Source organism: Trachypithecus francoisi, unplaced genomic scaffold, assembly GCF_009764315.1.
Source record: "Trachypithecus francoisi isolate TF-2019V2 unplaced genomic scaffold, Tfra_2.0 Lachesis_group0, whole genome shotgun sequence".
Classification (NCBI taxonomy): domain Eukaryota; kingdom Metazoa; phylum Chordata; class Mammalia; order Primates; family Cercopithecidae; genus Trachypithecus; species Trachypithecus francoisi.
Window position 1 is genome coordinate 56,960,057 of NW_022681453.1, and position 19,870 is coordinate 56,979,926.

Genomic DNA, 19,870 nt, shown 5'->3' on the forward strand with positions numbered 1-19,870 from the left:
GAGCCAGCTTTTCCTCACATCAGATGCTGATTCAGATTCAAGTGTGACAGGTGAGCACAGACGGCACCAGTCACTTCCTGCACACACATCTCTCGTCTTTCAGCTGCAAGCTGAGCTGCTGGTGGGACGACAGAGAGCTGTGTGAGGCTCTGAGGAAGAGCTGCTGCAAGGCTGTGGATTGCATGTGGGGAACACGTACCTGCTGAAGCCAAGCACTGAGTGCTTACCCTGATATTTTCCCAGCAGGGGTGTGCAGGATCCAGAAAAGGGTTCTCTCTCTCTAAGACATGGGTTTCACTATGTTGCCTAGACTGGCCTCAAACTCCTAGTTTCAAGTGATCCTCTTGCCTCAGCCTCTCAAGCAGCTGGGACCACAGGGATGTGCCACTGTGCCTGGCTGCAGTCCTTTTTAACTGTTCAGGATGCCTAAGAGATGTGGAAGTGGATGGATGCCCAAGCACCTAGCTTTAGCCTCCAGGTTTCCCAGCGTACCCTCCAGCTCAGGCCCTAAGAGCCAGTGGGCAGATTCTACTCTCTGCTCCAGGCCAGTCATAGAGCCCTGCATCCTGCTTGCCCAAGTAAGTGGTTCAGGGAGAAGCACGAGAGCCAGAAGGAGCCGACGAGGGGAGGAGAATCTCTCTTCCTCCTACTGGGGTTGAGATCAGACTACAGGCCTGGGGTCCTCGGATGGCCCTCCTGTCCTGGGTCAGGGAGGATCTGGCAACGGGCAGGGCCAACCCTGAGGCAGATGGAGCCAAGAAATACCCGGGACTTTTCAGGTCCATAAACCAGTAAAGCCTCTTTGCTTAACCCAGTTTGATAGAGTTCCTGTCACATGAAACAGAGAAGGCCATGATTAACGCAGAGCCCAACGCAGGGTTTGGAGTGCCCAAGGATCTCCGTGGTCAGAGGTCTGAGCCCACCTGGTAACCGCTTGTGCGGGTGAAGACAGACTCACCAAATTCAACATTCAGAGAGTCCCTGCATACCTGGAAATGCCCTTCCAATGCAGCAACCCAGACTCGAGTCCCCCCGGGGTCCTGCAGAGAGGTGCCACTTCCAGCCTTTCCCACACTGCCCAGGCCAGCAAGCTCGCCACCTCCGGAGGCTGCCTGCTCCATCCAGCTCTTACTTTTACACTGCACTTTCCAGTAGCATGAACCCAAGTGGCTTCCCTGGTATCGATCCCAGAGAGAAGGCATGAGAATCACCCTTTGAAGTGTGGCCAGCACCCCCTGCAGAGTTTCCCTTGGCGCTGTCTTCTCTGAGGCTCAGCACCAGCCATCTCAGACCCAGGCTAGAGCTCGGGATCCTGGGCTGTGGGTAGCATCAAGGGCCACAGGCCACAGTGGCCCGTGTCTAGGGGAGGGGGGTCCCAACCTCCAAAGACCCAGCTCAAAGTGCTCCTAAGAGAGCCCATCCTTTACACCATCAGCACCTCAGGCTACGGGAGCAGCACCGCACATGCTCTGTGCCAGCACTTCTGGTGTGTGGCCTTGAGCTTGGGCCTGGGCTCTCAGCCTGGCTGCCTGCACCTACGCTTCCCAGGATGGCTGTGGGGATTCAGTGAGACAACAGGCGGAAGGTGTTCGGCATGGGGCCTGGCACTTGGTCCAGGCTCTGCACAGGCCGGCTCTGCTCACTGTTATTTTTATCAACGACAGCAGACATGTTAAACACAAGGAGCACAGAGCTAGAGCATGCAGATCAGGGGCACTCTCTGAGCCCTGTTCCCACAGGTGGAGGGGAATGGCCCCCTGTGGGTGCGCTGGAAGGGTGAAACAGTCACGCTACCTGCAGGATCCCAGCGACAGCATCCTCTGCCTCCCTCCTGCAGTAGCTCCAGCAGGTGGATGGGACCCGAGGCTGCTGGACCCAGGGGCTGGGCACCGAGTGTAGGGGAGGCCAGGTCCACAAAAGGGGGCTGCGTCCAGGTACAGGGCCCTGTGCTGGAAGGGCCTCAGGGGCCCCTGTGAAAAGCTCCTAGCCAAGTAGTCCAACCACACTGTAACACCAGGTGGCCACCCAGGCCCTGCATACATGTTCCTCAGAGACAAGCTTCTCACTCCTTTTTGAGGGTGCCCGTGTCATCATGAAGCAGCTCTGGGGCCAAGGATGCTCTTGCAGAGGCAGGAGAGGTCTGGGGTGGCTCACCTGTGACATGGTCACCTGGGCTCATTTCAGAGAGGAATGTGACAGAGAGGAAGTGGACATAGCCAGGCATGTACCCCTGAGGGCGTGTACCAGGTACAGGAGCAGGAGACGCTGGGGTGGGGTTCTAATGCAGAGGTGATAGACTCAGTGAGGTCCCTGCTGGGCACCTGCCCCAGCTCCACGTGCTGCAGGGCTGCATGGCTTCCCACAAATGGTGTGGCTCTGCCTCCTGGACCCAGTTTACAGATCTGTCACCCAGTGAGGAGGTAGGGAGTCCAGGGGTATACCTGTGGTAGCAGTTTCTACACCACAGATTTTAAGGGGATGTGTTCAGGAGCCAAGTGGCCAGGGTGTGACGTCCCTAGTCGCCTACCAACTGTGTGAGACTCAGCTCACCCACTGCACAGGGAAACGTGCATTAGCGCATGACAGGCCCTGGGAAACGCGCCTGGCGCACCGTCAGCACATAGAAGGATTAGCCATTCTTGTTATTTGACTGCTTGGCCCATCAAAATGCCTGTTTGGGTCTTCCTAAAGCCCGGCCCTGGAAGCTCCCTTCCCTTGGCACTCACTCTGGACACAGAAGCTCTCGCTGACCACAACAGCTGCCATCCACTGCACAAACATTTTCCAGGTGCAGGCAGTGAGACTCAGAGAGTTCAGGGAGTCGCCCCAGGTCCCGCAGCTGATAGGTGGCAGAGCCAGGGCTGAAATCCTCCTGCCTCTGGCTCCTGCACCCCCGCCCTCCCACAGCACCGCCAGCCAGATCAGCTGTGTGGCTGTCAGCTGGGCCGGGTGAGAGTAAGCAGCAGATGCCCAGAGAAACATCTGGATGCCTGGTAGACCTCGGCAGCCCCAGGGATGCCCTCACTGCCAACCCACACCACTTTCTCAGGCTTCGTTTCTGTTCTTCCTCCCCGCCTGCTGCTGGCTCTCCCACTTTGGTACATGATTCCCTTTAAGGGCGCATCCCTCCAGACAGAGGCCTGTGCCAGGAATGCTCACTGCTTCATTGCTGGGAAGGGGTGGAAACTGAGAGCTGTGCTGGAGGCCGGGCAAAGGCCGGGACATACCACCCCGCAGGGAGAGAAGTGGAGGTGGTACACAGGTGCAAGGCCAGAGAAAGGGAAGGGAAAGGGCAGTTCCTACTTCAATTAAAAACGTGCCAAGACCCAGCAACTCCACTTCCAGCCATCTGATCAAGGGGCCTCCCAGGCGTGTGTATAAGGATCACAACCACTGTCACACTAGTGCTAGTTGTGAAAAGCTAGAAGCAACTGGCCATATAACCTATAGCCACAGTGGGGACTACACTCAGCAGCACACAGGCGCAAGGCAGCCTGTGTGCAGAGCCCAGCGATACCCTCATAAGGCAATGTCACAGTCCCAGGCCCCGACTGATGTCAGCAAGGATCCAACAGTAGCAGCTAATACATAGTAAGGCCCTATCCTGTGCCACATCCTGCTCTCAGCACTTCACACGGACCAACGCTTCACCCTCACCACCCTGGGAGGAGGGTGCCCCTGGCATCAGCCCATTTCACAGATGTGGCCACTGTGGGACGGGGGGCTTTGCTGCCCAAGGATATACAGATAGGACGGGGGACAGCCAGGATTTAAAGCCAGACAGCCGGGCCCCAAGCTGTGTTCTTAACCATGGCTGTCTAGAGTTCCCAGGAGTGCACACAAATGCACAGGAAAAAAATCTGGAAGGAGAGATTGCAACATGCTGAGTCCAAGAGGATGTTATCCTGAGCTGCAAGGCAAGCATTTTCTGTGAAGAATGTATTCACGTGCTACACAGAGAATTAAAAGTTAACTGAATAAGAAAGAATCTACACAGACCAAAGCTGGCTGGTTGAGGAAGGTGGTTTTTCCTGGTTTCCTGTCTCCCCACTGCTGGTCTCCACCTGTCCACTCTGCAGGGGCCCCTGGTTATCCCAGCCTCCCCTCTACGGGACATGGGCCTGGGTTGAGAGATGATCCTGGAGCTGGGCTGTGCCCAGGAGCAGTGGGGACAGACTTCAGGGACCGTGTTAGGTGGGCCAGTAGGACGCAACCCTCCCCTGTCCAGCGCATTGCTCCGGCCGTGGCCTGTGCAGCAGTGAGAGCAGCCGTACTCTGCAGCAAGCCACAGACAGATCAGAAGCACAGAAGAGAGCATCCTGGTAGATGTGAGATGTCCAAGACTCCATCCTGGTAGATGTGAGATGTCCAAGACTCTTAGTTCTCAGCTGAGCAAACCAGTAAGCCATTGCCCCTGGCTGGCCCCAAATGAATGCACCATTCCCCAGAGGCTCTTCCTGAGACAGGCCTCTCTGACACCCCAAGATAGTGCTTCCACGTGTCTCAGGAATGGCTATCCCCCAGTTTAGGAGTAGAGAGAACAGGGGGCAGACAGAACAGGGAGGCAGCTCGACACTGGCTTTGAGATGGCCAGGTCCCACTGCACCATTCACCACCCTAGTTTGACCTTCTGGGAAAACTGTCGTCTGCCCCTGGCTCTCCGGATGTGTGTCAGGAACCACCAGCCCAGGGGAGTTGGTCCCAGGCCAGCATCTGATGAGGCCAAATCCCAGTGGCCCAGGGAGTGGAAATAACGAGAAATCTCAGGTTGGACAGGAGCCTGCACATTACTCAGGCCAAGTACTCAGCCCTCCTCCCCTTCCTCTTGCTATTTTTGGCTGTGCTAAGAATAGTCTGCTTTAAATACCCATCGCTCCTTGGATCTGCTGTCAGGATGGTCGATGGCACCTTTCCAGGACCCCCTCGGGGAGTAGTCACTCCATGAACCCAACTCATGCAGCTCCCCAAGACCCCCGGACACAGCCATGGGTCTGACCTGCGTCTGTCTGAGTTCCTTCCCTCCAGGACACGGTTCTGGGTCTGGCCAACTGCCCCTGAGCACTCCTACCCCCAGACATGGCCCAGGTCTGGCCTGCGTCCCCCACAAGACATAGCCCTGGGTCTCGCCTGTCTGCTCCTGCCCCCCAATGACACAACCGGTCATACCCCTGCTCAAAGTCCTTTGTGTCCCACATCACCCCTAAGCCTGACATCCAAAGCTGGGCAGGGCATGGCCCATCCACTTGCTATGGTGGACTCAGGAGTGATGGGATGGAAGAGCCTGCGACTCAAGTTGCTTCAGCACAGAAAGCTCCCATTCTGCCCCTGCTCAGCCTGTCTGTGTTGCTGTCCCAAACAGCAGCTCCAGGAAGGGCTGGATCCTCAGTGCACAGGTTGGCAGCATCCTAGCCACCAACCTTGTACGGCAGCTTCCTATGCTCACAGGCCACGCTGGACCTCAAGCTCTGTGCTTGGAAGGATCCAGCCATGCCCACCTGCCGAGGCCCAGCAAGCCATGGCCACCTACCCTGCAGGGTCACCAATGGTACTCACTTGTTGAAGAGGTTCAGGCCAATGCGGTAGTGCCTCTTGCGGATGACATCGTTGCTAAAGGCGGGCGAGTCCCAGCTGTTGCGGGCCTCCTTGTGGTAGGTCTGCTTGCTGAGTGTCTGCTCCCGCAGGCTGTCACGGGACGATGACTCGGAGCTGCAGTTGATGGTGTCATTGGAGTTGGATGTGCTGTTGATGCTGTCATTGTCGCCGTCTGAGTAGTCCGACTCAGACTTGCTCTGCCGGTTGGCTGAGCCATTGATGGCCAAGTGGCTGTCCAGGGGCCTGGGGGGCCGGGGCCGCAACTCAGGCTCCTCCCGGGGGAGGCTCTTTGGGGGACCGCTGTGGGGACCATGCTTGGGGCTGCCCTGCTGCCCGCCGAGGCTGCGCTCATAGGCACTCTGCCTCTTGAGTGAGCCCCGCTCTGAGCGGTCACTGAGGTCCACAGAGCTGTCGCTGGGTGGCTCGATGGTGAGCAGCGGGAGATGCTCCACCCGCAGTCGCTGCTCCTGCCGCTCCAGCGACGGCGTGCTCCGGCAGCTCGTGTCCGTGTCGGCCTTGTCCTCTTTGTGGGCCAGGGCCCAGTAGTCTGGGGCTGCGCCCCCAGCCCGCAGCCGCAGGTCTGACTCGGTGCTGGACGGCCGGTCCCCTGCCTGCGAGAGGGGCAGAGGGGGAGACAGCTCCTCCTCATCGATATACAGGGTGACATCACTGTACGAGGCCGTCATCTCGTCCAGTTTGCGGTGGTCCATGCTGTGCAGGGCTGTCTGGGGCTCGGTGTCCCGGGCCCGTGCCGCATCCAGGGCTGGTGCCTCCTCAGTGTGCAGGCTGCGGCAGTTGAGGGCATCGTCGATGGACTCGGCCAGTGATTTCACTTGCCTAGAGAAGGCGTCCTCCAGCTCAGTGATGGCGTCCGCAAAGTCGCTGGAGGGGGCCGGAGACTTGAGGGTAGTCGGCTCACTGAGGTCACCACACTCAGGGGGCACCAGGGCTCCCAGCTGGGAGCCGTCGTTAGTCACTGAGACCTGCTTCCCCTCAAAGTAGGAGCTGTGCACTTTCTCAGGCCCCTCAAAGGAGAACTGCATCCTCATGTTGGACAGCACGATCCGGCGCGACATGCGGTTCTCTGACATGGAGCTGCGCAAGCGCTCGAAGTTCTTGTTCATCTGGTACTGGCGAAACGCTGTCTGGATGGTGCGGGCCGCATGGCGGGTTACCAGGCGCCCCCCATACTTTCGTTCTAGCATCTCCACCTGGGGGTGGGAGAGGAGAATGAGAACAGCCCTGCACATGTGGGCACAGTGAGACATCTCCCAAACTCCTTCCCACTTCCTAGCCAAGCAGCTATGCAACCTGGGAAGGTCCCAAAGTTGGTCAAAGCAACTGCTGAGGGATGCTGGTGGGCTTATGCAAAATATGAGTCCCGAGGTCAAATTGGATAGAGAAGCACCAAGTTAAAATGAGTGCAACCATGTTTTTCCTCTCAGACCTGTTTTTTTTGTTTTTGTTTATTTTTGTTTTTTTTTTTGAGACAGAGTCTCGCTCTGTCACCCAGGCTGGAGTGCAATGGCATGATCTCAGTTCACTGCAACCTCTGCCTCCTGGGTTCAGACGATCCTCCTGCCTCAACCTCCTGAGTAGCTGGGATTACAGACACCACCACGCCCAGCTAATTTTTGTATTTTTAGTAGAGATGGAGTTTCACCATGTTGGCCAGGCTGGTTTTGAACTCCTGACCTCAGGTGATCCACCAGGCAGGGCCTCAAGAAACTTTAAAAGGCAGTGAGATACACTATGCTGAGTGTCCCAGTGTCTTGGGTCACAGAAGCCCCTGGCCCTGACGCATTTTTGAGGTATGCCACCTAATGAAACCCATTTGGAGACCCTGGAAGAAGTATGCACAGGTCAAGAGGCTAAAGATTCCAGCAAGGCCCACAGGCTGCTGGACTCATTTCCTTTCCACAGCACCAACCAGGCAGCTCTGGTGGCCAGAGGCGTCACTGAGTTTCAGGGAGACCTGTGGGGTCTGCTGCACTGAGAAGCAGGCTTCGAGGCCAGGTGCCTGAGTTCTAATCTGGGCTATGCCCCTTGGTAGCTGGGTGACCCAGAATAAGCCCTGAGCCCATGCACTTCCTCGGTTTCCTCGTCTATTAAATGGCATAGTGCTGGGACCTATGACTGTGGTGAGCCCCGGAGACAGAGGCCAAGGGCTGGCACATGCCAAGCACAGGGGTAGCTGGGCTGGAAAGACACTCAGCTGCATTCTGGGAAGGGATTTACAGTTTGTAAAGCCCCCAAGCTCCCTTGCTCTACAGATGGGCAAATTGTGGCCCAGAGAAGAGACTCAACACATTTTCAAGAGGCCTCCAGGCTCCGGAGCTGGCTTTCCCTCATGAGCACCGCCATTCCTGATGGCTTGTCTGGGCTGCACGGTTCATTCCTGTGAGGGCTGGGCTACATGCAGGGAGGGGATGGGGTGAACCCCGGGTGCTTCCGTGGGACACGCAGACCTCCTGAATTTCTGAGGCACCCGTGACCAAGGAGGGCCCTGAGGGCCTCTCCCTGCACCTTGCTCCTGAGTGGACAATGAACACATTCCTGCGGCCAAGATAAGGAATTGGCTTCTCCGCCAAGCCAGGCCTCTTGGGGTGCTGGGGTGGCGTGGGCATGTGATGTGGGGCTAGGAGCCAGGCAAAGCGCTGCACCTGCCTGTACGGTCCCAGATGCCCACTACATGCTGGGCATCACGTCACACCTGGAGGTGGAATAGGAGGCATGGAGGTCCTTGCACTCGAGGAGCGAGGGGTCTGTCAAGGAGAGCAGGCAGCCGCAGGCGCAGAACTGAAACAATGCCAAACAGACATCCAACAAATCGAAGGCTGCAGCCTGCACCAGGGACACTGGCTCAGGGCCACATAAGGCCTTGCATGCCCATGCATGCCGCCTGGCTTTGGGTGGTCCCAGCAGGCTGGGTGGAGGAGAAGAGCTGGGGGGGGCTTGAGGGGAGCAGATCAAAATGACTTTTCCAATCCCAGGCCAGAGTCTGTTTTTTCTCTCGCCCTGTTACTGAACGTCATCCAAGAAATGACCTCACTTCCACAACTGTAAGCAGAAAGTTTCCATTTTTTGGGTTGTGAGTGGAGCTTAGAAAGCCCGCGGGGCCGATAAGAGACCCGAGGCTGGGATCTGGGAAGCCTTTCTTCCCTCACCCTACTTTGTGGGCAGCACAAGCACCAGAACCTCCAGCTCAGGCCTAGAGCTCCCCGCAGGGCCTTCTCGCCTGCTGGCTCCGGACCTCGCAGACCAGGCAGCCACCCTGTTTTCCTGAGACCTCCTGCCCAAATCTGTGTGTATTGGGGGCGAAGGGACTTCAGGAAGGCAGCAATGGGCTCTGCGTTTGTTCATCAGAGCCCCTGGCAGTTCTTCTCCCAAGGGTCCCCACACATGGACCTGGGGCTGCTCTTCCTCGTCCCCAAACTTACTGTGGGTCATTCTTCTTTCTGGGATGGAACTATTGCCAGGCCTGGTCGAAAAGTTTCCTGGGACCCAGTGGAGGGGATTCTACTAACATGTGCCCATCTACTATGTGTGCTGGGGACCCCCACACCCTCATCCCATCTCACAGCAGCTTCTGCTCTCCTGAGGGGTTTCGCTACCCTACTTCTCAGCAAGGACAAGACGCTCAGGGGAGGGAAGCCGCTGGCCCAGGGCATGTGGTTCCTGGATAGAGGAGTCGAACCCGTGGCCAGGGCTCCCCTATCCGGCCCTCACTTGTCCCTTCAAGGCGAACTTCTGAGCAGTGCAGAAGAGGAACTGGGAAGAATGTCACTTCTTGACGACACAGGGACAGTACCTGACACCCACTCAAGTCTCCTGCTTCAGGGACAGAAAGCCACTGAAGGGCACAGCAGGCCAGGGGGCAGAAAAGCACAGTGGGCCAGGGGCCAGAAGAGCACAGGAGAGTAGCCCTTGGGGTCCTTTCACTAAACGGACTTTGTGTTATGCAGATTTAAAACTCCTAATTGAATCGGGCACCTTACTTTTTCATCTAGTGATTCCCATGCAATCTGTCCCATTCCCACTTTTGCTGAGTTTTCCAGGAAGCTCGGTGGAGCATCGAATGCTCAGTGGTCCTTGATGTCGCCTCCTCCCTCTCACCTCTTTGGTACCTCTTCCGGGCCTTCCTTTCCATCATACACACTCAGTAGCCTTTGCACCAGCTGTTGCCTCTTCCTGGAACAGCCAGCTCTAATGTCACCTTAGAGAGGTCTTCCCAACCAGCCTTACCCAATGCTGTCACCTCCCATAGCCGCCCAATTTCTTTCCCCAATTTTTAGAATCCCTAGAGTTTGCATCACTTTCTGGAAGTCAACTACCTCTACATTGCTAACTTGCTCCTGTCCAGCTCCTGTGCCACAGTGGAGCTCAAGAGCAGGGGCCTTGCCTCGGTCACGGGCACCCAGCAACAGTGTCTGGTGTGTGGTGGGCGTTCAGATAATATGCCTGGAATGAAAATGAATAGCTGGAGTCCTATTAGGCCCACAGTAAGCATATAATTCTCTTCAAAGGCCTCTATTAAGTCCTAACCTTTCTCCTTTCTGTTTAAATGGCTCTGCTGCCAACATCTCTTACTATAAACCGTGGTCCACTTTGGATGTGGGCATCATGGATAAAGGGAACAGAAGCTGCTCTGCACTGTGTTGGCCTGGCCTAAGTTGCAGGGCAGCACCGACAGCCAGGTGAGGAGGGGGCTGATGGGGGATTCCCTGTCAAAGAGAGGGGATGATCCCGCAACCCCAGGCAGTATCTGCACCACTCCCTTAGAAAGTTGGGGCACACCAGGCCTAGAACTATACTCTTTAAAGGACAAAAAGGGGAGCACATATTCAGGGGAACTTGAATCTATACTCCCAGCAAATATAAACAAATAAAACCCCCAAAAATTGTTTTTAAAGAAAAAGGATAACTAGGAAGATCTGGGAGCAAGCAGAGGGCGGGCGGGGCCACAGGATGGGTGTGGATGGGAGTGAAGGCCAGGTAGCTTCTGCAGCATGGAGTCTGGGGAAGATGGGAAAGGGCCCTGGGGCCAGCAGGGGCAGAGGCGGCCACCTGGGCATCTGGAGGAGCTGTCTAGAGCTCAGTGCCCAGGAGCTGGGGAGAGTCTGACAGCCCTCCCCAGCCTGCCCCTGCAAGCTTGCAGAGCTGCTGCCTGGGAGCCTGGGTTCTCTTGAAGCCTGAAACTGCTATGGGGCTTGTCCATGCACTGGCTCGCTCACTCCCTCACTCACCCATCTGTTCATTCACTCAGATCCTTATTAAAACACCTACTGTGCACATGCACTTGGAGGGACTTAGAAGCAAGAGCTCTTGGCCTCCCCAGGGACTGCTCAGGTCCTCGCTCTTCCCTTTGTACCCCAGGATTCTCCTCTCCTGGTTCAACTCTGAGAGGCTGCCTCTTGTCCTCCCTCGAGCCCAGCCCTAAGCACACTGTGGGTCTGGGCCACCTCTAAGGGCCAAGGCCCCTGGGGGAGGGGAGCAGTCTTCAGTGGGGGATTTCCCACAGGAGTAGGGAGGTGTGAGCCAGGAGGGGTACAGCAAGCAGTCTCCCCTGGCTGGCCGTAGATGAGGTCCTTCCCAGAGCTTGTGCTGTTCATGCTGTCAACGGACCTCCTTCCCTCAGCCCTCTCCTGGGTCTTTACAACCTCAGTGGCCTGCCACGTACCCAGTGTGTTCCGATGACATTGGGCTCAGATACCTATCATGGTCCCCCAGATCTGGGCCATGCAGGATGTGGAACCCAGGCCATGGCAAAGGCCTCATCTGAAGACGACTCTCTGGAAGTCCCCAGAAGGAATGCCAGACAATCCAGGTCCTTCACACACGCCAGCAAGAGCCAGCTGGGGCAAGAGGCTCCTGAGAGCAGCCACAGGTGGAGCCGGAACTGGGGCAGAGTCCTCAGCCTCAGCCCACACACACCCCAACTTGAGTCTATGGGAGAGAGCTGCCACCATGCCTGGTGGGGGCATACATGGTGGGCAGAGTTGCCCTGTGCTCCCATGTGTGGCCCGAGGGGCTGTGCTCGCCTACCTGCTTGTCCTGCAGGTCCGAGGAGAGCTCATAGCTCTCAGAGAGTGAGCGTGAGCGCTTGATGGCCTCCTCCTCGGCCTGCTTGCGCAGGATGGAGGTCGAGTGCTGCAGCTTGGGCCTCCGCGTGCGCTGCTGTTGCCCCGGCGGCCCCGAATACAGCCCATAGGCTCCCACGGACGTGTGCTCGTAGTGATCTGGGCTCAGGCTGGAACCAGGCACTAAGGGGCCCTGGGGGTAGGCCGAGGGGCTGTCCAAGGACGTGCCAGTCTCGCTGCTGGGGGCCTCGCCCTCGACGCTGCAGAGGAGAGAGAGGTGAGAAGCTTCTGGTGAGCAGGAAACCCGAACACGATGTCGGGCCATGGGGCGCAATCCCACTCTGCTCCTGGAGGAGCCCCCATGCCCACTCTTCTCACACCCAACAGTTGAGTCCACACATGCAGCGGGCAGGACCCTGCAAAGCCCCTCCACTCAGCACCCCACCCGCTCGAATTCAGTTTCTCTGTGAAGCGCACCACCCTCTGACATCCCATACACCTTCCTCATTGATTTTGCTCACTGTTCATCACCCACATGCAAATACCAGCTCCCTGAGGATGGCAGTTTTGGTCACTGGGTTGCTGATCATCCCCAGAGCCCAAAGCAGTGCCTGGCACAGAGCAGGTGCTCAGCAATTACTGACTCAGCCAGTTCTGTCACTTTCTCTCCTACCACCTGCATTAAATACACCACTGATTTAAAAACTTTAAAAAAACGCCGGGCACGGTGGCTCACGCCTGTAATCCCAGCACTCTGGGAGGCCAAGGTGGGCAGATCACGAGGTCAGGAGATCGAGACCATCCTGGCTAACATGGTGAAACCCCGTCTCTACTAAAAAAATACAAAAAATTAGCTGGGCGTGGTGGTGGTCGCCCGTAGTCCCAGCTACTCAGGAGGTTGAGGCAGGAGAATGGCGTGAACCTGGGAAGCAGAGCCTGCAGTGAGCCGAGATTGCGCCACTGCACTCCAGCCTGGGCGACAGAACGAGATTCCATCAAAAAAAAAAGTTCCAATAATTAACAAAAGTGATTCTGTACTGTACGCCTACACAGGGCCAGCCCTTGTGCTGGTGGCTGCCGTGAGTAAACTGCGCCCTCCGTATGTGTGTGCTGGAGCCCTGGCCCCCAGCACCTCAGCACGCGACTGTGTTTTGGAAACAGGGTCTTTGTGGAGGTGATGACATTAAAATAAAGTCACTGGGGTGTCCTGATCCAGCCTGACTGGTGTCTTTGTAGGCAGAGGAGATGAGGCCATGGACGCACACAGAGGGAGCAGCATGCGAGGACCCAAGGAGGAGAAGACCACCTGCAGGCCAAGGAGAGGGGCCGTCGGGGAACCCACCCTGCCTACACCCTGATCCCTGACTTCCAGCCTCCAGAGCTGTGCGACAATAAACATCTGTGGTCGAAGGCACCCGTGTGTGGTGTTTGTCATGGCGAGTTCGGAAACTCATACAATGCTGTATATACATTTTCTCTAAATCTTGAAAGCAGTCTACAAAGAGGAACCATCACCTATCCGTTTCCAGGTGAGGAGACTGAGGCCTACAGGGGGTGCCAGAGTGACCCAGGTAGGAAGTAGGTGAGTCAGAGTTCAAGCCCAAGTGGTGGGACCCTGAGACCTGGTGTTCCCCTCCGCCTCACCACCTTCTGTCCCTGCAACATGTACACATTCCTCTGACGTCTCCAAGCACCATGGGGGAGCAGGGCCCCTGATGGGGCCGTGTGGGACAGGCTGACGAGCTCATCCCGACTTGGAACTCACAAGCCTTTTCACTGTGTGCAGACGCTGGTTTCCACTGCAGGTGGCTTCTCAGTGTAGGACGAGCAGGGAAGGGAGAGAGTTACGTCACAGTTTCCAACACAATGTCCAGTCAGTCTGCCAGGTACCCTGTCCCTGTCAGATCACTCAACCTTGGGCTGGACCTTGAAAGACCCTCTCTCCCAGGGGCCGGAATGGAGGTCCCAATAGATGGGCATAGCAGAGAGATGGGCACACGGACCCCACGCAGCTGCAATCCTCCCTCCCAGTGCCTTCTTCAGACCAATGGAAGGCCTTGCACACAGCAGCCTGGGGCAGCGAGTCCAGCCCTGCTCTGCTCTGCTTCTGTCCCTGCCGCTCCTCATGAAGCCTGCAGGACCCCAGAGCCCAGTGCAGAATGTGACTGTCATTGGCTCCAGGGAAGCCCGGACTGGGGGCCCCAGCAGGCGGCCTGGAGCAGAGAGCATAGTCAGTGGCCCAGGAGGTAGGGAGTGGTGGCTCTTTGCTGCCAATTCTGCCGTGAGCCAGGGCTGGGCTGTGGATCTCGGCACCTGCTTTCCGGCCTGCAGATTAGGGCAAGACTTCTGGCTCTAGCCTCCAGGGTCAGGCAGAGGATGCCCATCCCACTCCCCAGGAGCTGGGCCATGACAGAGGCCTCTTCCTGAGCAAGAGCCTGAATGAAGAGGGGGCCCAGGGCTCTCTGCCTGGCTCTGCCCTCACTGGACTGAGAATCAGGGCAGGCTGCCCCTCCCTACAAGGCCCCAGTTTCCCTATCAGTAACACAGTGGGTTAGACTCAATGCCTTCAAGCCATCTGAGGAACACCACCCTTCAAGATTCTCCACATCGGCCGGGTGGGTGGCTCAAGCCTGTAATCCCAGCACTTTGGGGGGCCAAGACAGGCGGATTACGAGGTCAGGAGATCAAGACCATCCTGGCTAACACGGTGAAACTCCATCTCTACTAAAAAATACAAAAAAAAAACCTAGCTGGGCGAGGTGGCAGGTGCCTGTAGTCCCAGCTACTCAGGAGGCTGAGGCAGGAGAATGGTGAAAACCCAGGAGGCGGAGCTTACAGTGAGCTGAGATCTGGCCACTGCACTCCAGCCTGGGCAACAGAGTGAGACTCCGTCTCAAAAAAAAAAAAAGATTCTCCACATCATAAGAGTCTCCCAACTCCCTCCCCTGCAGCCCCCACCCACAGCAGCCTCCTTTGGGCCTGGTGTGTGTGCCTTGGTAGGGGGAAAGGGGGAGAACGGATCTGAAAATCCTCCCATTCTATTGCTAAAGCTTTGAGCAGCGCCTTACAATACTCACCAACCTAATCAACTGTACAAAGGAGCAAATGAGTCTCCATCTCAGACTTCAGGCCCCAGAGCCTCAGGTTGCAGGGGAGTGACAGCCTCAGCTGGGAAGCCCATCCCACACTGTCTGACCCCAGAGCCCACGCCTCTGCTCCAGGGCTGTGCACCTCCCTCTGTCTCGCCTCATCTTTGCAGCCTGGGGACACATCACACGCGCCCTGGACTGGAAATACTTCAGTCAGGGGCCAAATCTGTGCTTCCAAGCAAAAGGCTGACAGGAAACAACAGCTCGTCCTTAAAGAGATGCAGCCAGGCCTTCACTCCTAAGAGGAGGATTCAAAACAGTCTCATCACCCTAGGTTCACAGAAGCACAGAGATGGACAGGTGGTTTCCCTGCAGGTCCCTGGAGCTGAAGCAGGAAGCCCCTTGGTGGCCCACGGGCTGCTGCTGAGCTGCTGGGAGGCTCTGCCAGGGAGGGGAGTACAGGACCCTCACTGTGCTGCCCCCTGACCCAGGATGAAGGAGCAATGTTCACCTCAAGTCCGAAGGAATTCCACCCTTCATCAAGCCCTTTCTAACCTGGCCTGAAAACACAGTGAGCAGGCAGAGCAGGGCATCCTTCCCTGACGGTGGGGGGTGAGGGAGGGCCCAGGCCTGCCTGAGAACTTGAGAGGGGCCTTTGTTCCCAGTTGGCCGTGGTGTGGGGCAGACGGGGCTGTGGAAAGAGATCAGGCGGCAGCCACTGAACTCAGGATGGGCAGGAGATGGGAGTGCCTGGCGCTGGTAGTGCAGGGTGGTTTTAGGCCCTGGGGCAGGGCATCTTTGGGGATAGGATTGCGATGGTGGTGGCCTGGGGCAGACTTTCTGGGCCCGTGGCAGCCCAAGATTCCGCTCTGGGCACTCCTGGGTTCCGACCTGCTGCCCTGGGTCAGCAGGTCCAGAACATGCTTGGGAGAGGCTGGGCCTCCCTCTCCAGGAAGGGAAGGTCTGACAGTCACCAAGTCTTCCCTTCCATCCCGGAGCCAGGGTCCTAGGGGTCATCAGTTTAGTCCCTTCCCCAACTCAAACACCCCCATTCAATCTGTCCTCGGGTCCTGTCGAGTCTATTGAATAGCATCAGCTTGTGCAATGTGGCAGCCCTTCCACACTCCAAAAAAAATCAAACCCAACTTCAAACCATCCCAAAAGAAAGAAATGTCTGGGCGATCCTACTGCAACCAGTGTGGCACTACAGGGATCTTCAGCAAACGTGGACAAAAGTGAGCACAGCGTGGAATTTTCCATGTAGCTATGAACCCACTTCGAACCAGAGGACATCACCGCTTGATGGCCCCAATCAGCAGCTACGCAGTGCAGTATTAGACCCTAAAAAAGAGGCTTTTCTGAGTTTATCTGAACTGATAAACACAAAGATAATTTAAGTGAAAATGCCCAGTAGTAACAAGTACATGCAGCTATGGGCACTCTAGGACTCTGCTGCAAGGAGTATACATCAGTACAGGAAGTTATCAAACTTAAATGATGTGGGCGCTTGACTATTTTCTGGCTGAACTCGTGAAGATGTTTTGCTCTACAGCAATACTCTGAAGCTCTGGGCTCTCAGCCCCACCTTCCTGATTAGGACTCAGCTCTACCCAGTTTCTTCCTGGGGCAGGAAGAACTATCCTATGTCAACAGTTCCCTTTCTAGGGCAGAAACACAGATGCCCTAGTGACAGAGCTTGGCTATAAAGTGACAGTCACATTTTACCAGCATACATGAGTCTCTAGGTGGGATTTTGGGTTAGAGAACAGCCAGACTGGCTCCCATATCCCTGCCCCAACCTCCTGAGCTCAGCTACTTGACATCTCACCACCCACTTTAGTTGCCTTGGGGATGCTTCTCCCACAAACCCAGCCCACTGAACAGGACTGGGGAACACACCAGGGTGAGTCCTTAACTGTACTCCTGAATTTATTATCTCTCAGACACCTGGGCCACATGCAGACCAAGGAATGGGCTGAGGCACCTGTTCCAAGTCCCTGAAATTCCTGGCAGTTCAGAGTCTCTGGAACATTCTATGAGAGTTAGGTGGCTGCTGCCCAGCCCTTTTCCATAGATTTGTGCAAAGGAAATAAGACTAATGCGTGCAGCAGTACATATGAGGATGTTCACAGCAGTGTTGTTTCTGATTATAAACATCTGGAAATAACCTAAATAAGCATCGACAAAGGGATGATTGAAATTAATTCTGTATGCACACAGTGGAAATAATGTCAAAATGGGGGAAAGATCTAGTTTGATGGCTTTTCTTATGAAAAAGACTTGGGGATTTTTTGTGGACTATAAGAGGAATGTGAGCTGATGTCATGATGTGGCCGAGAAGCCAGTCACTAACATGAATAAAAAGCCAGGAGCAAAAATAGCCCTGCTGCCCGCCACAGTTCTCAGACACAGCAGAAGACAGTGCACAGACAGTCCAGAGCCTGAGGGCAGGGATGGCAGACCTGGGACACATGCATGCACCACCCACTCCTCCTGGGCAGACATTGCTAATTGATCACAGACCCCCTCCTAAAGAGCTTAGATGAAGCTTCAGCCTCCTTCCAACACAGCACTCCATACAACTGATCCCAGCTAGCATGTGAGATGGACTCTATTTGCCAAGGCCAAATAACGGTATGCCAGGAAGCAGTATAACAGTATGCTCCTATCAAGAACTGAGGCTATACAGCCGGGAGGAAAGCAGCCTTGGGGAGATGATGTGATCCCCATCATCAAGCCTCTGACAGGCTGACAAGCTGAGGCTTGAGATTTCTCTTGCAGGCAGAACTATGACTGCCAATACCCGACCCGATGAAGGACACTCTCATGTGGTTAGGGCTGCTGAGGAGGTGGTGAGTTCTCTGTCATCGGAGGTGTGCAAGCTGCGGCAGGTCAGACACCGGTCAGAGAGGTGGTAGAAGGGACTCCAATCCTGGCTAGAAGCCTCTGGCTCAGCGCCATACGACCTGAGTCTGCCATCTTTACACTAAGGTCTCAGCTTAATCCCACTTCCTCCACAAGGCCATCCTTATGCCACACACTCTTCCCTACCCCGGCGATCACCTGATCTCGTGTGTAGTCCATCTGCACCATGGGGAAGTCTTGCTCTGTGAGTGTGGGAGACAACTGCCCAAGCATCCCCCAAAGCCCCGGCCTCCAGCAAAGATGGGAATGGCCAGAAGCAGGAGGCCTGCTCCTTCCCATGAGACGAGTTCTGTATGTCCAGGATGGGCCCCCGGTGGTGGGACAGGCCCAGGACAGGGCCAGAGAGCACATGAGGGCCTGGAGCTGCTTGTGGATGCATCCATACTCTGTCCCAGAGCCCGTTGCGGGCTCAGGCACAGACAGCCCTTCTCTCCCAGCCCAGGGACTGCAAGTGCTGGTCACTGGAAGGTCACAAGCTCTTCTCCCTTCTCGTTTTCCAAACGTGCTTTCTTGTGATGGAGGTGGTATGTGGAGTTTTATGTAGGGACATGGTTGGGTGAGGCGCTAGATCCTTACAGGACAGTGTTGCAATGGACACCTCTCAGGAACAGAGAACACAACTTGAAGAGTTTCCTCCTGCTGTCCCGCCCCACCTGGCCTTTCTGCCAAGCAAGAGTTCTAAGCAGGCTCCTGGGTGAAATTCTAGCTCTACTGCTTACCAGCTGTGTGACCACAGGGGGAACTAATGCTGTGCCTCAGGTTCCTCTCCTCTATAATGGGGGTAATTAGTGTTATCTACTTCACAGGACTGTGGAGACTTAGTGGAGCTGACACAGTGAGGTCCTTAAGAAAGTGCTTGGCCCATTTTCAATGACTGTCTCGGGTTATTCTCTGATCTACAAGTCTCAGCAGCTGGAGGCAGAAGGGCAGACAAGCCTAGTGCCCCAAGCCAGGGTCACCTGCCCTGCACCCTGCCTGCTGCTGGGACCCTCTCTGCGAGACACCCACCTCCAGGCTGGAGAGCCTGACCCCAGGGTGGACCCAGAGACCATCCACTGGCCCGTTCCCTGGACTGGGGAGCTCCTGGGGATGGGTGAGAGAGGCAGACAGTCCAACCCCAGCCCCTCAGCCCAGACCTGTTGGATGCCACGTCCCGACTCGCCGGGGAGTGAGTCAGGGCAGGGGGGCTGTGGCCTCTCAGCCACGGATGTCTCTAATTATGGCCTATGAAGTAATGAATGACTTTTCTCAAGAAAAATGTTAGCCAGGGGAGGTTCTGGGCACCAGTGAGGGGACAAGATGAAAGCAGTGACCTACTGTTCACCCCCAACATCGACAACGACAATGGTAGTAACAGCGAATGTTTATATGGTTAGTGATGTTCTAAGCTGTCTATGGAACCCATTCAGTGCTCTCAATACCCTGCAGGCACGGAGAGGTGGCACCCATCTCCAAGGGCATATGGGCAGTCTGGCCAGGGAGCCCAAACACTTACCCATTGTGCTTATGCAACTTCTTACAGAGGGGGCATACACACATGTATATACACGCATATACATACACAAACACAGATATACACGGTCTGAATTATACAGCAGCAACTTCTCCATAAACCTGCCAGGTACAAGATGCCGTGGCGGGTGTGTTTAAAATACATGACCTGAGGCCGGGTGCGGTGGCTCAAGCCTGTAATCCCAGCACTTTGGGAGGCCGAGACGGGCGGATCACGAGGTCAGGAGATCGAGACCATCCTGGCTAACACGGTGAAACCCCGTCTCTACTAAAAAATACAAAAAATTAGCCAGGCGAGGTGGCGGGCACCTGTAGTCCCAGCTACTCGGGAGGCTGAGGCAGGAGAATGGCGTGAACCCGGGAGGCGGAGCTTGCAGTGAGCTGAGATCCGGCCACAGCACTCCAGCCTGGGCGGCAGAGCAAGACTCCGTCTCAAAAAAAAAAAAAAACATGACCTGTAACTCAACCACCATCACTGGGAGGTAGCTAGGACTGCTCCCTTCTGCAGATGACAAACTCAGGGATGGAAGAGTTGAGTCACCCAGTCAAGATTGTGAGTATAAGACAGGGTTGTGTGGGACCTGACCCCACACCAGGGCCTCTCCTGCCCAGCTGCTCAGGGGAAAAGCATGCTGCTGGCAGCTTGGACAGGGCTGGGTCCAGTGCCTAGGG

At 56.0% G+C, this 19,870-nt stretch overlaps 1 protein-coding gene across 10 annotated transcripts in view; it reads right to left on the bottom strand.

Moving 5' to 3' along the window:
* Nucleotides 1–19,870, bottom strand: part of IQSEC1 (IQ motif and Sec7 domain ArfGEF 1) — a 396,118-nt gene that overhangs the window by 33,095 nt on the left and 343,153 nt on the right. For all 10 annotated transcript variants that reach the window (XM_033210757.1, XM_033210761.1, XM_033210766.1 and 7 more), the window contains 2 exons: nt 11,638–11,932; nt 5,554–6,803 (listed from right to left, as the gene is read on the bottom strand). In XM_033210757.1, coding sequence (XP_033066648.1) covers nt 5,554–6,803; nt 11,638–11,932 — 1,545 coding nt within the window. The remainder of the gene's footprint in view (nt 1–5,553; nt 6,804–11,637; nt 11,933–19,870) is intronic.